This window comes from Salvelinus namaycush, unplaced genomic scaffold, assembly GCF_016432855.1.
Source record: "Salvelinus namaycush isolate Seneca unplaced genomic scaffold, SaNama_1.0 Scaffold507, whole genome shotgun sequence".
NCBI classification, from domain to species: domain Eukaryota; kingdom Metazoa; phylum Chordata; class Actinopteri; order Salmoniformes; family Salmonidae; genus Salvelinus; species Salvelinus namaycush.
In genome coordinates, this window is record NW_024061206.1 from 55,990 (window position 1) to 74,674 (window position 18,685).

General features: G+C 46.9%; 1 protein-coding gene across 1 annotated transcript; it reads left to right on the plus strand.

The window, feature by feature from the left end:
- Positions 1-7,345: 7,345 nt before the first annotated feature.
- Positions 7,346-18,239, plus strand: LOC120041690 (noelin-3-like). The gene is made up of 5 exons (XM_038986554.1): positions 7,346-7,480; positions 11,026-11,181; positions 13,361-13,580; positions 16,591-16,697; positions 17,562-18,239. The coding sequence occupies exons 2-5, from the start codon at positions 11,035-11,037 to the stop codon at positions 18,237-18,239; spliced, it is 1,152 nt and encodes a 383-aa protein (XP_038842482.1). The 5' UTR covers positions 7,346-7,480; positions 11,026-11,034.
- Positions 18,240-18,685: the final 446 nt, after the last annotated feature.

Consider the following 18,685-nt stretch of genomic DNA (forward strand, 5'->3'; position numbering starts at 1 on the left):
TTACTCTACCCACTGCCTGGCTGTCTGTTAACCTACCCACTGCCTGGCTGTCTGTTACTCTACCCACTGCCTGGCTGTCTGTTAACCTACCAACTGCCTGGCTGTCTGTTAACCTACCCACTGCCTGGCTGTCTGTTACCCTACCCACTGCCTGGCTGTCTGTTACCCTACCCACTGCCTGGCTGTCTGTTACCCTACCCACTGCCTGGCTGTCTGTTACCCTACCCACTGCCTGGCTGTCTGTTACCCTACCCACTGCCTGGCTGTCTGTTACCCTACCCACTGCCTGGCTTCCTGGCTGTCTGTTACCCTACCCACTGCCTGGCTGCCTGGCTGTCTGTTACCCTACCCACTGCCTGGCTGTCTGTTACCCTACCCACTGCCTGGCTGCCTGGCTGTCTGTTACCCTACCCACTGCCTGGCTGTCTGTTACCCTACCCACTGCCTGGCTGCCTGGCTGTCTGTTACCCTACCCACTGCCTGGCTGTCTGTTACCCTACCCACTGCCTGGCTTCCTGGCTGTCTGTTACCCTACCCACTGCCTGGCTGTCTGTTACCCTACCCACTGCCTGGCTGTCTGTTACCCTACCCACTGCCTGTCTTTCTGTTACCCTACCCACTGCCTGGCTGTCTGTTACCCTACCCACTGCCTGGCTGTCTGTTACCCTACCCACTGCCTGGCTTCCTGGCTGTCTGTTACCCTACCCACTGCCTGGCTGCCTGGCTGTCTGTTACCCTACCCACTGCCTGGCTGCCTGGCTGTCTGTTACCCTACCCACTGCCTGGCTGTCTATTTGCGTGCCAAATGGTACCCTATTCCCTATATAGTGTGTAGAGCCCTATGTGTCCTGGTCAAAAGTAGTGCACCAGAAAGTGAACAAGGTGGCATTTGGGATGCAATCTGTGTGCTGGTCTTTGACTAACTTGGCCCCGATGGACGGCATATCTCTTTGGGGTAATTGAAACTTCTGTAGAGAATTAATGTTGTGTGATTATTCATGGCACACAGACAGGCAGACAAGACCAGTGGCAGATTAGCATCTTGGGTCTGAGAAGCTAAATAAACTAATGGGGTCTGAAGTCAGAGTAACAGAACAGAACAGAAGCAGCTGCTGCCGGGCAACGTCACAGAGCAGAACCATAGAACTAGAATGAATAGAACATAGAAATGTAATCATTAGAGTCACTGGAATCTTTAGAATCGTTAGTGTTTCATTCTTATTCTACGGACTGGAACTTTGGTCATTGTAATTTATGAGCAGAACTTTCTATTCATCAGAACATAAAGCATTGTCATGGAGGGTGTAGTTAGTGGCAGCATGTCAGGCCATCCGGCATGGATCTGGTACAGCTGCATGGGAATGTGAAGGGATGAGGAGAGATGTGTCAGCGGGGGGGGGGGGGGGGGGGGGGGGGGGGATAAGATAGCCAGATTGATGCATGTCACACAAGGAGGAAGAGATACCATTTTGGTGACATCCCCAATTCCTCCTCTTCCTCTATCGATCAATAAACTTTATTCAACTGGATTCAATTCATCCATAGAGACTTGAGGATCTGGCCTCCGATTGAGCTTTATAAACCACACTGAAAATAACTTCTCCTTGAGAAGAGATCCAGATTTCACCACCTGCCACACAATACCGAGAGACTAACTTAATTTTTCACTCCCAATTTAATCGTTCTAAATGACTGAAGCGGCTTCACAATGAACTGACTAAACTCTTTCAGAGCCAGCATTATTTCTTTCCTCTATTTTCTGCTAATCTACATTCAATCTGAACGTCTGCTAATCTCCATTTAATCTGAATGTCTGCTAATCTCCATTCAGTCTGAATGTCTGCTAATCTCCATTTAATTGTGATTAAAGAAGCAATAAAACTGGCCTTCTTTAGACTAGTTAAGTATCTGGAGCATCAGCTGTCTATTAACCTACCCACTGCCTGGTTGTCTGTTAACCTACCCACTGCCTGGCTGTCTGTTAACCTACCCACTGCCTGGCTGTCTGTTAACCTATCCACTGCCTGGCTGTCTGTTAACCTACCCACTGCCTGGCTGTCTGTTAACCTATCCACTGCCTGGCTGCCTGGTTGTCTGTTAACCTACCCACTGCCTGGCTGTCTGTTAACCTACCCACTGCCTGGCTGTCTGTTAACCTACCCACTGCCTGGCTGCCTGGCTGTCTGTTACCCTACCCACTGCCTGGCTGTCTGTTACCCTACCCACTGCCTGGCTGTCTGTTACCCTACCCACTGCCTGGCTGTCTGTTACCCTACCCACTTCCTGGCTTCCTGGCTGTCTGTTACCCTACCCACTGCCTGGCTGTCTGTTACCCTACCCACTGCCTGTCTTTCTGTTACCCTACCCACTGCCTGGCTGTCTGTTACCCTACCCACTGCCTGGCTGTCTGTTACCCTACCCACTGCCTGGCTTCCTGGCTGTCTGTTACCCTACCCACTGCCTGGCTGCCTGGCTGTCTGTTACCCTACCCACTGCCTGGCTGCCTGGCTGTCTGTTACCCTACCCACTGCCTGGCTGTCTATTTGCGTGCCAAATGGTACCCTATTCCCTATATAGTGTGTAGAGCCCTATGTGTCCTGGTCAAAAGTAGTGCACCAGAAAGTGAACAAGGTGGCATTTGGGATGCAATCTGTGTGCTGGTCTTTGACTAACTTGGCCCCGATGGACGGCATATCTCTTTGGGGTAATTGAAACTTCTGTAGAGAATTAATGTTGTGTGATTATTCATGGCACACAGACAGGCAGACAAGACCAGTGGCAGATTAGCATCTTGGGTCTGAGAAGCTAAATAAACTAATGGGGTCTGAAGTCAGAGTAACAGAACAGAACAGAAGCAGCTGCTGCCGGGCAACGTCACAGAGCAGAACCATAGAACTAGAATGAATAGAACATAGAAATGTAATCATTAGAGTCACTGGAATCTTTAGAATCGTTAGTGTTTCATTCTTATTCTACGGACTGGAACTTTGGTCATTGTAATTTATGAGCAGAACTTTCTATTCATCAGAACATAAAGCATTGTCATGGAGGGTTGTAGTTAGTGGCAGCATGTCAGGCCATCCGGCATGGATCTGGTACAGCTGCATGGGAATGTGAAGGGATGAGGAGAGATGTGTCAGCGGGGGGGGGGGGGGGGGGGGGGGGGGGGATAAGATAGCCAGATTGATGCATGTCACACAAGGAGGAAGAGATACCATTTTGGTGACATCCCCAATTCCTCCTCTTCCTCTATCGATCAATAAACTTTATTCAACTGGATTCAATTCATCCATAGAGACTTGAGGATCTGGCCTCCGATTGAGCTTTATAAACCACACTGAAAATAACTTCTCCTTGAGAAGAGATCCAGATTTCACCACCTGCCACACAATACCGAGAGACTAACTTAATTTTTCACTCCCAATTTAATCGTTCTAAATGACTGAAGCGGCTTCACAATGAACTGACTAAACTCTTTCAGAGCCAGCATTATTTCTTTCCTCTATTTTCTGCTAATCTACATTCAATCTGAACGTCTGCTAATCTCCATTTAATCTGAATGTCTGCTAATCTCCATTCAGTCTGAATGTCTGCTAATCTCCATTTAATTGTGATTAAAGAAGCAATAAAACTGGCCTTCTTTAGACTAGTTAAGTATCTGGAGCATCAGCTGTCTATTAACCTACCCACTGCCTGGTTGTCTGTTAACCTACCCACTGCCTGGCTGTCTGTTAACCTACCCACTGCCTGGCTGTCTGTTAACCTATCCACTGCCTGGCTGTCTGTTAACCTACCCACTGCCTGGCTGTCTGTTAACCTATCCACTGCCTGGCTGCCTGGTTGTCTGTTAACCTACCCACTGCCTGGCTGTCTGTTAACCTACCCACTGCCTGGCTGTCTGTTAACCTACCCACTGCCTGGCTGCCTGGCTGTCTGTTACCCTACCCACTGCCTGGCTGTCTGTTACCCTACCCACTGCCTGGCTGTCTGTTACCCTACCCACTGCCTGGCTGTCTGTTACCCTACCCACTTCCTGGCTTCCTGGCTGTCTGTTACCCTACCCACTGCCTGGCTGTCTGTTACCCTACCCACTGCCTGTCTTTCTGTTACCCTACCCACTGCCTGGCTGTCTGTTACCCTACCCACTGCCTGGCTGTCTGTTACCCTACCCACTGCCTGGCTTCCTGGCTGTCTGTTACCCTACCCACTGCCTGGCTGCCTGGCTGTCTGTTACCCTACCCACTGCCTGGCTGCCTGGCTGTCTGTTACCCTACCCACTGCCTGGCTGTCTATTTGCGTGCCAAATGGTACCCTATTCCCTATATAGTGTGTAGAGCCCTATGTGTCCTGGTCAAAAGTAGTGCACCAGAAAGTGAACAAGGTGGCATTTGGGATGCAATCTGTGTGCTGGTCTTTGACTAACTTGGCCCCGATGGACGGCATATCTCTTTGGGGTAATTGAAACTTCTGTAGAGAATTAATGTTGTGTGATTATTCATGGCACACAGACAGGCAGACAAGACCAGTGGCAGATTAGCATCTTGGGTCTGAGAAGCTAAATAAACTAATGGGGTCTGAAGTCAGAGTAACAGAACAGAACAGAAGCAGCTGCTGCCGGGCAACGTCACAGAGCAGAACCATAGAACTAGAATGAATAGAACATAGAAATGTAATCATTAGAGTCACTGGAATCTTTAGAATCGTTAGTGTTTCATTCTTATTCTACGGACTGGAACTTTGGTCATTGTAATTTATGAGCAGAACTTTCTATTCATCAGAACATAAAGCATTGTCATGGAGGGTGTAGTTAGTGGCAGCATGTCAGGCCATCCGGCATGGATCTGGTACAGCTGCATGGGAATGTGAAGGGATGAGGAGAGATGTGTCAGCGGGGGGGGGGGGGGGGGGGGGGGGATAAGATAGCCAGATTGATGCATGTCACACAAGGAGGAAGAGATACCATTTTGGTGACATCCCCAATTCCTCCTCTTCCTCTATCGATCAATAAACTTTATTCAACTGGATTCAATTCATCCATAGAGACTTGAGGATCTGGCCTCCGATTGAGCTTTATAAACCACACTGAAAATAACTTCTCCTTGAGAAGAGATCCAGATTTCACCACCTGCCACACAATACCGAGAGACTAACTTAATTTTTCACTCCCAATTTAATCGTTCTAAATGACTGAAGCGGCTTCACAATGAACTGACTAAACTCTTTCAGAGCCAGCATTATTTCTTTCCTCTATTTTCTGCTAATCTACATTCAATCTGAACGTCTGCTAATCTCCATTTAATCTGAATGTCTGCTAATCTCCATTCAGTCTGAATGTCTGCTAATCTCCATTTAATCTGAATGTCTGCTAATCTCCATTCAGTCTGAATGTCTGCTAATCTCCATTCAATCTGAATGTCTGATAATCTCCATTTAATCTGAATGTCTGCTAATCTCCATTCAATCTGAATGTCTGCTAATCTCCATTCAATCTGAATGTCTGATAATCTCCATTTAATCTGAATGTCTGCTAATCTCCATTCAATCTGAATGTCTGATAATCTCCATTCAATCTGAATGTCTGCTAATCTCATTCAATCTGAATGTCTGCTAATCTCATTCAATCTGAATGTCTGCTAACCTCATTCAATCTGAATGTCTGCTAATCTCATTCAATCTGAATGTCTGCTAATCTCATTCAATCTGAATGTCTGCTAATCTCATTCAATCTGAATGTCTGCTAATCTCATTCAATCTGAATGTCTGCTAATCTCATTCAATCTGAATGTCTGCTAATCTCATTCAATCTGAATGTCTGCTAATCTCATTCAATCTGAATGTCTGCTAACCTCATTCAATCTGAATGTCTGCTAATCTCATTCAATCTGAATGTCTGCTAATCTCATTCAATCTGAATGTCTGCTAATCTCATTCAGTCTGAATGTCTGCTAATCTCCATTTAATCTGAATGTCTGCTAATCTCCATTTAATCTGAATGTCTGCTAATCTCATTCAATCTGAATGTCTGATAATCTCCATTCAATCTGAATGTCTGCTAATCTCATTCAATCTGAATGTCTGCTAATCTAATTCAATCTGAATGTCTGCTAATCTCATTCAATCTGAATGTCTGATAATCTCATTCAATCTGAATGTCTGATAATCTCCATTTAATCTGAATGTCCTCTTACACCACATCTGTGAACTTGAAAGCGACAAAAAGAGGTGGAAAATGTCTTCGCCCATCAGATGGTCAAACTCTGACTGGTCCTTAAAAGCTTCTGTAGCTAAAATGGAGTGTGGAGAGACAAGGGGTTTGGACATAACCTTAAAATAATCAGAGACATAACCTTAACCGTACAGATACTGTGTGTATGTTTGTCCGACGGCCACGCGATTGGACTCTTGCATCAGGTATTTAATGTTGGGAGGAATATCCATCAGAGACCGTTGCTGATTATCCCACATTCAATAACAAGTTCACTGTCAAAGGCTGCGTTTCAAACACACAAAAGACTCACCCTCCTCCATTTCCCCCCCTCGCCTTATGCCTTTTGGGGGAATCCCAGCTGCCATCTTTGTCGTTGGTCCAAATGATTAGCCAAGCAAGGGAAGTTGGCAACGTAATCCCCTCAGCCCTCGGTTTTTGATCGAGTTTGCGAGTGTAAAATTATTTTCATTCCAGGGGCCTGAAACAACCCGTAATTCAATTCTCGATGATCGTACCTCTGCCAAAACTTAAAACCAACATTAGTATGGATAAATCAAGATACAAGTGTGAGTAAAAACGAATTGTAAATAATTGTAAATAAGTTAGAAATTGTGCTCATGACGACTCAAACACGTATCATAAAAGTAATGATGTTTTTGTTCGGTTAGCTTTTGGAAACGTTAGTTTACGCATACAACTTTCCCTGACGTTGTAATTTTCTATTTACCTGATATAGTCGGATGGCTAACATTCGATGTCTGCGTTGTCTTCCAGCCAAGATATGAAATGCAATTATAATTGACTGTAGCGCATATAAATCACACACAACAGCTACCGGTGGTTCCTTAATGACTGAAAATACAACCGTGGGACGAGCAAGTGACACATTTCCAGACAACAGCGTTCCGTTTTAAATTAATGAATTCTTCCCTTTGCCCTGCAAGTGTCAACTCGTCAGACGTCATGATACGTAATCAGAAGTGTCCACTTCATTGGAGGGCTGAGTGTTTGGAATGCAGGCAAAATGTCAAAGTACCTATCCAAGATGGCCCCCATGTCACCTGACAACTGCTGACCATACATATATTGTGTGCGTGCGTGCGTGTGTGTGTGTGTGTGCGTGCGTAGACAGTCAGGCCGAAGGATGGTTGGAAGGTGTACAGCTCTGCCCAGGATGCAGAGGGGAGGTGTATCTGTACAGTGGTGGCTCCTGAACAGAACCTCTGCTCCAGAGACGCCAAGGAGGGACAGCTCCGTCAGCTACTGGAGAAGGTACTGGATACACCTACACACACACACACACACCTACACACACTCACACCTACACACACTCACCTACACACACACTCACACCTACACACACTCACACCTACACACACACACCTACACACGCACTCACACACACACACTCACCTACACACACACTCACACACACACACCTACACACGCACTCACACCTACACACACTCACCTACACACACACTCACACCTACACACACTCACACCTACACACACACACACACACACACACACACCTACACACACTCACCTACACACACTCACACCTACACGCACTCACACCTACACACACTCACACCTACACACACACTCACACACACACACCTACACACGCACTCACACCTACACACACTCACCTACACACACACTCACACCTACACACACTCACACCTACACACACACACACACACACACACACCTACACACACACACACCTACACACGCACTCACACCTACACACACTCACCTACACACACACTCACACCTACACACACTCACACCTACACACACTCACACCTACACACACACTCACCTACACACACACTCACCTACACACACACTCACCTACACACACACTCATTAGGAACCAACGTCACTATTACTCATCTATGATAATAATGTATGAAACATGGGTCTACTCTTGAATGTATTCCATGTGTAGAGCAGGCCAGGGGTCGTTTCTCTATGTAATTCACTGTGGTCCAGTGTGGTAAAGTTCACACTAACATGTACAAGCATCTCTTAGGGGAGTTTCAACCAGGCCGTTTCAGGATCCCACCATTGGAATCAGAGGGAGTATGGATACCATAACCCTGTGTGATGTTATGAGAGTCCCAAATGGCACCCTATTCCCTATATAGTGCACTACTTTCTACCAGAGCCCTATGTCAAAAGTAGTGCACTATATAGGGAATAGGCTGCCATTCGGGATCTAACGTACAGAGTTTGAGTGTGATGCCACTTTGCTGGTGGAAACATAATGGTGATGTTGGTAAGTTATTATAACAGGATAGAGGAAGCGTTTTAACTGTTAGCTTGGTCCAGATACCCGTTCCACTGTTCCAAACCTGCCGCTGAGCTACGGGATATTTGTATGAGCCAGTGCTCATTTACTTGACTCTAGAAAACACTGTCTATTCCCTCTACAATGAAAATTCAGGGACAGATTGATATGTACAGAATAGTCACCTGGAGGAAAATGGGAGCTGGGAGTCAAGGAGAGGGTTTAGTATTATTTTTTGTAAATATAGTCATCTAATTTACAATAGATTTACATTTCAATTTTTCTCAGTGTTTTACAATTAGTTTATTTTTAGAATATATATATCTATGTGTGTCCAATGCTGCCCCTCATCTCTGATTCTCTGCAGGGTGGCAATATCAAATTGCACCCATAGCCTATTCAGTGTGGTCTCAATCAAATGATCTATAGCCTATAACATGTCCTAGGTGGCAAAGGTCCAACTGGATAATGTAATTTATTGGCTTAGTAACAAACCACCCACCTTGCGACCCCAAACTGTTCACACACCTCTTGTTGGCATAGAGAAAATGTTGTAGTTTTAAAGCTAATTTCCCACAATTCTACACATTCTTAATGGGTCAAATATTTGTTTGGCTGTTTTTAAAGCTAATTTCCTGCAATTATATGCATTCTTTCATGTCTTACGTGTGTTTATATGATACCAGGGGTCTGTCTTGACCCCGTTCTGGGTTCGGATCCGGTCCGGGTTGAGTATGGAGGCTATAGGCTATACAGTAGGCTATAAAGTGCACGCTCGGAGAAGCACAGAGCAAAGTTATATATCTATAAAAATGAACTTCCTTCCTGAGTCTTTTTGTGCTGCCGGGATGGTGTAAGTAAAACTACTATGTATTACACATTGCAATGGCTAGTCCAAAAACGTCACTATCTTGCACACGGACCTATAGCCTCTATGTTCTGTTCAGTTTTGAGAAGGATGTGTGTGAAGATGAGAAGGACCGGAGGTCAACATTGATAGTTTTCTACTACTATAATTGCATTTATTAAAAACAATATCTTCATTGTATCCATCAAGAGTTATTGTCCTCACAATAAGCCAAAGTCTTGTAACTTACATTTTGGTGCTGAAACTTGAAGCAGCAGCCAGGGGCCCAATCAATCAGATATGGACAGCTCATAGTGCTAATGACTTTCAACCGTCTTCATTTGAATTAGACTTACTAACAACAAGATGGCGTTGTGTTGGAGCCTATTTCTTCCTGTTTAAGAAATAAGCGGTAGGTCTACCTGTTGGACAGACGAAATTCGGCAATAGGCTGCTGTATCCATAGATTTTGTCGGCCAATTCCTCCACCCACAATGCACTCTTTAAATTGCCTACCTCCGTGTCAGTGAAGGGCTGTTAAGTTAAAACCAAGACTTGAATTGAGGGGGTATGAGAGGGTATGCCACAGGTTTACCTTTAATTAAAGAAAATGGCAAAAAGCAGAGGCCTACCCTTTATTAGTTTAAGATTTTGAAGAAAATAAAACAGATCCGATTATATAAAGTGATCTATAACAGCGCTTTGGTCCGCGATGCTTTGTGCTAGAAACAATCTGTAAAATACCCGGAAAAGACGTGACTCCGATGCATTATGGGGAGAGGTTGAGTTTGCTTGGGAAGTAATCTAATTGTGTCACTATCATTTGATTACGCTATTCACTCTCTGTAATATTTGAAGATGCTTAAACCTAGACAGCTTTTAGGGAAACACGTGTGACCTTCTCTGGGTTAAACCACAGAAGAAGAGTAGCCAGCAGTTAAAGCTGACATTTTTCTACGTCGGTAACTTTTGAAGGTACCATGCTCACGTTCCTAATAACGTCTCAGATTTAATTATTTGTACATTATTTGCATAATGTCCAATTTTATCCTGTAATTTCGGTGTGTTATTCAAAAAATATTCCCGCTAAAATCCGGTAAAATTGCATGAAATTATTATTTAAAAAAATTAAAAATCGGACTTGCAAATACAATGATAGATTCATGCAATGTTTTTACTACAAAGTAAATCTTTCCACCCGTACTCTTGTCCACGGTGGTCTGCGAACCCACAACCTTCTGGCCCGCAGCCCTGTACGCTATAATTTGTTTGCCATGCAATGAGTACAGGATGAACAACAATTACTAAAAATGGCATATCTAAGGCTCTGTTCTGTCCAATAAGTGAGGGTAAACGGTAGACATGTTATCCTCTATCCAATTTGTTTTACTTTTTAATTTGGGTATAGGAGAGGGTCACTGTTTGTTTTTATGGGTTCAAGGAGGGTTTAGGTAACATATATTTTGCTGGAGGTATGGCCATCCATTTCTTATTTCAGAGAGGTCTGATTTTCTCCATGTAACCCTCATTATGAATAGTGTTCCCTTGATGGAAAAAGGAAAAAGATAACAGTGGTGCTTCATCTGGTGGGGGGGGGACAGGATAATCATGCTCATCTTCCTCTCCTATGGTGCAGAACAGCCATTGTCTTCCACTCTTGTCCCGTAGGTCCAGAACATGTCCCAGTCCATTGAGGTACTGAACCTGCGGACCCAGAGAGACTTCCAGTACATCATGAGGATGGAGGGCCAGTTCAAAGGGCTAAGGTCAAAGTTCAGACAGGTAGAGGCCGACAGGAAGACGCAGGTCAACAGAAACTTTCAGGTGTGAAAAATACAGATTTGTTTCTGGTTGTTATGTGGTTCTGACCTCGCTTTAAGCAGAACATGACCTTATTGTAACATCTTTAACCAGAGCATTACATTATAGTAATTTAGCAGACACTCTTATCCAGAACGACTTACACAAACAATTAGGGTTAAGTGCCTTACTCAAGGACACATCGATAGATTTTTCACCTAGTCGGTTTATCACTTTTAAGGTATGACCCAGATGCAGACAGTGTTGAAGAAACAAAAGTGTATTCCATTAACAGGGGCAGGCAAACGACAGGTCAAGGCAGGGGTCAATAATCCAGAGAGGGTGTAAGGGTCCAGAACGGTGACAGTCTCAGGGTCAGGGCAGGCAAGGGTCAAAACCGGGAAAGACTAGAAAACAGGAGCAAGATACAGGCAGAAGCAGGGAAACAAACGCTGGTAGGTTCTACGAACAAACGAACTGGCGGGGACCCAGGAGACAAAGGGCTGTGAGAAATGGGTTTAACTCTGGACACATAAAAAGTAGGATGTATACGGAGGGTACGGGGAAACAGAAAACGAACAGCAGAGGGGATAATGATCTTGGAGCAGGGGAGAATGGGGGTCTAGTTGCGTGGTTATAGCGGTGTGCCTCCTCACCTGGCTTGACATTCTTGGATACCGGTCAGTGCTGCGGATGCGAAGTGGCCCGGGCTTTACTGAACCCCTTCCGGAGGTCCTGGTACTCCGCGTAAATGGCGGAGAGGTCCGGGGAAATTTCCAAGCCCCCGGGAAGACGTCCTGGGGCAGGCAGAGCTGACTTCAGGCAATGAGCGTGGCAGAACGGGCTCCAGCCCACGATAGCACCAGTAGACCAGTCAATAGATGGATTGTGTCGCTGGAGACAAGAGAATCTCAAAACCACAGGAACCTACAGAGACTTAATAACTAGCGGGAATTGGATCGTCTCGCTATGGTTCCCTGACACTCGTAGGGTGATGGGGGTGGTATGATGGGTGACCCAGCCTATAGAGCGCCCGTCCAGCACTCTAATATTCATGTTAATGGATATGAGTAGGATGCCCAGCTCGGACGCCAGGGTGACGTCCATAAAGCTCTCATCGGCCCCTGAGTCGATGAGTACTTGGAGAGACTTGGACTGGTCTCCCCACAGCAGGATGGCATGGAGAGGGGGTGAGGAAGGGGAGAAGACAAATTATCTGTAAGACCCACCAGAGTACTCACTCCTACAAATGAGCTAGGTCTCTTGAAGGGACAGGAAGACACATAATGAACGGCAGTACCGCAATACAGACAACTGTGGGTGTTAAGTCTGCGTACGCGTTCGTCTGGAGGTAGCCTAGCCCTGCCGAGCTGCATCGGCTCGGGAAGAGGTGAATCGGCAGTCTTCGGAGGCTCTCGGAGGAACTCGGGTAAGCTCCTATCCTCTTGGGGACATAGATGTCGGGGACTTCCAGAGTTCATGAGATGCAAGGTGGGATCCTTGAGTGAGCGATTAGGACTGCAATCAGACCTCTTCTCCCTCCTGCGTTCCCGTAGCCGTCCATCGATCCAGATGGTTAAGGCGATGAGTGAATCGAGATCCGTCGGTTGTTCCTGGGCTGCAAGCTCGTCCTTTACTTCCTCCAATAATCTGTGCAGGAACGTGTCAAACAGCGCTTCCGGGTTCCAGGGGAAGGAGGAAGGCTGCAGCTCCATGATGAGTGAATACTGAGCGAGAAATGCTCGATAGGTGCCCGACTCTCCATCAAAACACTGTGGCGGAGGTAAGCGGGGTTCCCGGGAAACCTGGCTGATGGCGCTGCTACCAGACAGTGTTGAAGAAACAAAAGTTTATTCCTTAAACAAGGGCAGGCAAACGACAGGTCAAGGCAGGCAGGGGTCAATAATCCAGAGAGGGTGTAAGGGTCACGGCAGGCAGGGGTCAAAACCGGGAAAGACTAGAAATCAGGAGCAAGAAACAGGCAGGAGCAGGGAAACAAACGCTGTTAGGTTCTACGAACAAAACGAACAGACAAACAGAGAACGCCGGTATAAATACACAGGGGATAATGGGGAAGACACCCGGAGGGGGGTGGAGACAATCACAAAGACAAGTGAAACAGATCAGGGCGTGACACGGTTACTGTCCCAATGAGCCAATGAACTGAATCAAAGTAAACCCTGTGTATCCTCCCCTCCTCCAGGAGTTGAAGGGTAAGATGGAGACCCTGCAGCCTCTGATCCCGGTGTTGGAGCAGTACAAGACAGATGCCCAGCTCATCGTCCAGTTTAAACAGGAGATCAGAAACCTGTCCATGGTGCTCACAGCCATCCAGGAGGAGATAGGAGTCTACGACTCTGAGGAACTACAACAGAGGCTCCTGAGTCTGGAGAGCAGGCTACGCAACTGCAGGAGCAGACTCAGTGAGTCACACACACACACACACACACACACAGACACACACACACACACACACACACACACACACACACACACACACACACACACACACACACACACACACACACACACACACACACACACACACACACACACACACACACACACACACACACACACACACACGCATGTAGGCACACTCGCACACACACAAATCGAATCAAATGTTATTTGTCACATGCGCCAAATTACAACAGGTGTAGACTTTACCGTTAAACGCTTACTGGCGAGCCATTTCCCAACGATGCAGATTTTAAAAGTAAGAAACATTTGCTCAATTTAAAAAAGGAAATAATAACGGGTTTTAATGACCCCAACCTAAGTGTATGTAAACTTCCGACTTCAACTGTACATTTGGAGGTCTGTTGGGCCAGTGGGGACTGAGACTGTCCCATTTATTTAAAGTTATCTAGTTTTATAATCCTAAACTAAGCAGAGTCTTATCTGTTACTGGAAATGTAGCAAGGAAACTATCATTGATACGTTTGTGACGTACTCTTGGTGTGTCGTATAAACTCACCAGTGAGATGGAACTGTGTGTCCTAGGCTGCATCCCAAATGACACCCTAGTCCCCTATATAGAGCAACGTGGGCCCATAAGACTAGTGTCACAATAAAATACCACTTCCAAAGAACCCCAGGAACACAACGTCGGATCTAACCTGCCCGGCAACAGTCAGTTGTCCGTTGCTCCTAGTTCTCTGGGCCTGCCCGGCAACAGTTGGTTGTCCCTCGCTCCTAGTTCTCTGGGCCTGCCCGGCAACAGTTGGTTGTCCCTCGCTCCTAGTTCTCTGGCCCTGTCCGGCAACAGTTGGTTGTCCCTCGCTCCTAGTTCTCTGGGCCTGCCCGGCAACAGTTGGTTGTCCCTCGCTCCTAGTTCTCTGGGCCTGCCCGGCAACAGTTGGTTGTCCCTCGCTCCTAGTTCTCTGGCCCTGCCCGGCAACAGTCGGTTGTCCCTCGCTCCTAGTTCTCTGGCCCTGCCCGGCAACAGTCGGTTGTCCCTCGCTCCTACTTCTCTGGGCCTGCCCGGCAACAGTCAGTTGTCCGTTGCTCCTAGTAATCTGGGCCTGCCCGGCAACAGACAGTTGTCCCTCGCTCCTAGTCCTCTGGGCCTGCCCAGCAACAGTTGGTTGTCCATTGCTCCTAGTTCTCTGGGCCTGATAGATGCCGCACAACCACACCACTGAGTTAGTTAACAGCTAGGGACTCTGTCAGCTAGGGACTCTTTCAGCTAGGGACTCTTTCAGCTAGGGACTCTGTCAGCTAGGGACTCTGTCAGCTAGGGACTCTGTCAGCTAGGGACTCTGTCAGCTAGGGACTCTGTCAGCTAGGGACTGCATCAGCTAAGGACTGCATCAGCTAAGGACTGCATCAGCTAAGGACTGCATCAGCTAAGGACTGTATTAACTAGGGACTGCATCAGCTAGGGACTGCATCAGCTAAGGACTGCATCAACTAGGGACTGTATCAGCTAGGGACTGTATCAGCTAGGGACTGTATCAGCTAGGGACTGTATCAGCTAGGGACTGCATCAGCTAGGGACTGCATCAGCTAGGGACTGCATCAGCTAAGGACTGCATCAGCTAGGGACTCTTTCAGCTAGGGACTGCATCAGTTAGGGACTGCATCAGCGAGGGACTGCGTCAGCAAGGGACTGCGTCAGCTAGGGACTGCGTCAGCTAGGGACTGCATCAGCTAGGGACTGTATCAGCTAGGGACTGCATCAGCTAGGGACTGTATCAGCTAGTGACTGTATCAGCTAGGGACTTTATCTCAACGTCAGAGATGAGGGCATTTTTCAGTAAGTGGGTTATCCTCATAGTCTAGTGTCGATGCTTCTTCACTCTAGTTCCATACGGCATCGTCCCAGTCGCCTAGGCCACAGCTTCCACCATAGACACTACAAGGGCACATTTTTTCCTGTTTGGCTATACCCAGAATCACCCCTCCTTGTGATCGATACACTTTGTAACTATAATCTAGTCTCAGGTTTCATTACTCCAGGTTCCCAATTGATATATTAACCAGGTGCTATAAATCCTCAATCAATCAAATCAATGTATGAACCTAGAGTAAAATGGCACGCACTTGTATGACTCTTCGATGACACAGGGTTTCAGAATAATTAAGCAGGTTTATTCCAAATTCCAGAAACGGGCGTAAAATCCCAAAATGACTCAAGCATTTATGATGAACTTTTAACCAATCAGCATTCAGAATTAGACCCACCGGTTGTATGATAAGCCAATAAATCACCAATAAGATACCTCCAGCATCCTTATCTAACTCCCCAATGCAATTTTTATCTATGACAATTTTCTGAGAATCACCGCATTTACGAGAAGAAACGGTGTCGTACCTCTACAACTATAACGCCGTCTTTGTCTTCCCACCTCAGGAGGAACAGTCCCTTCAGTTGTTGATGAAACTCTAACAGCTACGTAAAGACTCTAGTCAATAAGGTAGCCTTGAGGATTCCATCTAGAACTTTACCTCTCGATAATAACAATATAAATGTAATAAATATCAAATTGTGTGTGTATATATAAGGTTCTTCTAGCGAGCCAAAAGATGCCAACAACAAAAAATTCCAGTATCTTTTATACCCTAATCCTTAATTCCCAGTTGAGGAATGTGTGGTTATCACTTACGCCCCTTGCGTTTATTACTCCTCCCCTTACTCTATGTTTTTCTAAACCAAAACCTTCCTCCTGCCCCAGGCTTAGGCGAGTCGGGACGCAACTGGCCTCCGACCTTTTCTGCTAAAAAATATCACAGAACTAAGCCTCCTATTCTAACAATAAGGAAGTTAAAAACGGGGCCATTTGGGACTCAGTCCGAGTAACATAATACCAGATCCGGGTGGATTGTTCCACTGGTTTGAGTTGATATACTGTTACGACCTAACACAGTCAGGGGTGAATCTATCTATCTGAGTGCTGTGTGGGTGTGTTGTGTTGTGTGCGTGAACAGCCTGTGGTAAACTGATGAAGATCACTGGACCGGTGACGGTGAAGACCTCTGGGACACGGTTTGGAGCCTGGATGACAGATCCACAGGCCTCCCCTACAAACAATAGGGTGAGGAGAAGGAGGGGGTGTGGGGGATGAGGGATGAGGGGAGGGAGGGAGGGATGTTGGGAGGGAGGAAGGGATGTGGGCAGGGATGGAGGGAGGGGGGAGGGATGAGGGGAGGGACGGGGGGACGGGGGGGATGAGGGGAGGGACGGGAGGGGGGAGGGGAGGGAGGGATGAGGGACGGGAGGGAGGGATGGATGAGGGGAGGGAGGGATGAGGGGAGGGGGGGTGGATGGATGAGGGGAGGGAGGGATGAGGGGAGGGGGGGTGGATGGATGAGGGGAGGGAGGGAGGGATGGATGGATGAGGGGAGGGAGGGAGGGATGGATGAGAGGAGGGGGGATGGATGGATGAGGGGAGGGAGGGAGGGATGGATGAGGAGAGGGAGGGATGGATGAGGGGAGGGAGGGATGGATGAGGGGAGGGAGGGAGGGATGGGTGAGGGGTGGATGGATGGATGGATGAGGGGAGGGAGGGAGGGATGAGGGGAGGGAGGGATAGATGAGGGTACATGTGTATTTGACTATAGCAAATGTGACCAATATTCCTCCTGAAGAACTACTGATAGACATGACATTCTATTAGTCAGTTGCTCATCTGAACCTAGAATCACGTGTTCTAGAGCAGGGCTGGAGCAAAAGCCTCTACACCCCAGTAACTCTCCAAGAGGAGGGGAGGCCACCAGTGTTCTAACTACATCATACTCTACTGCTGCATCCAGTGATGGAAAAGCCAAAAAAGCATTTTACACTTCCCCAAAGAGTTTGTGGCAACGTTCTACCTCATCTACTGTGTGTTTTTTTCTAACTAATGTACATAAAAGGTAGACCTTTAAATTGTTAATGATGGTATTGTGTTCCAACCCAGGTCTGGTACATGGATAGCTACACCAACAACAAGATAGTCAAAGAGTACAAGTCCATAGCCGACTTTGTGTCCGGGGCCGGGTCTCGAACCTACAACCTGCCGTTCAAGTGGGCCGGGACCAACCACGTGGTGTACAATGGCTCTCTGTACTACAACAAGGTCCAGAGCAACATCGTGGTGTGTTACCGCTTCGAGACGGGCCGCGTTGTGACCCAGAGAACCTTGGAGAACGCCGGCTTCCACAACGTCTACCCTTACACCTGGGGAGGCTTCTCCGACATAGACCTCATGGCCGACGAGCTGGGCCTGTGGGCTATCTATGCCACCAATCAGAACGCCGGAAACATCGTCATCAGCCAGCTCAACCCGGAGACACTACAAATCCTCGGAACCTGGAACACGGAATATTCCAAACGGAACGCGGGGGAGTCCTTTATGATCTGCGGAACACTCTACATCACTAACTCTCACCTGACTGGCGCTAAGGTTTACTACTCGTACTCCACCAAGACCTCCAGCTATGAGTACACAGACATCCCCTTCCATAACCAGTACTTCCACATGTCCATGTTGGACTACAACGCCAGGGACCGGGCTCTGTACGGCTGGAACAACGGACACCAGGTTCTGTTCAACATCACGTTGTTCCACATCATCAAGACAGAGGATGATTCCTGAGGAGGAAGATCCTCAGAGGAACTCAGAGGAACCCACTGGAACACTGACTAACATTCCTGGTGTTCCGGTGTTCCGTCAGTCATTGTTGGAATTCTATTGTTGTGTCTCTACATATTATTTTTTGCTCTCTTCTTTTGACAATCCATCTTCGGGTCTCTTGATTTCTTTTCAAGTTCCTAATGCAAGGCTTAACATTGATAGTGGCCTGGATGGCCAGGGTATCGAAGACTTTGGCCTGCAAACTCTGGAAAAACTGGATAAAGTCTCAGCACACTTCCTGTCGAATGCAAATGTATTGTAATAGTAGTTTGGCCTCCAAAAAGCATGACAAACTCATAATATTCTCTTGTAGTTCTACATAGCAATGCTATTTCAAAACAAGCATCTGGCCCTCGTAACGGTGGAAATTGAGAGCCTTCTTTTTTGGGTTCTCTTATTTATTGAAT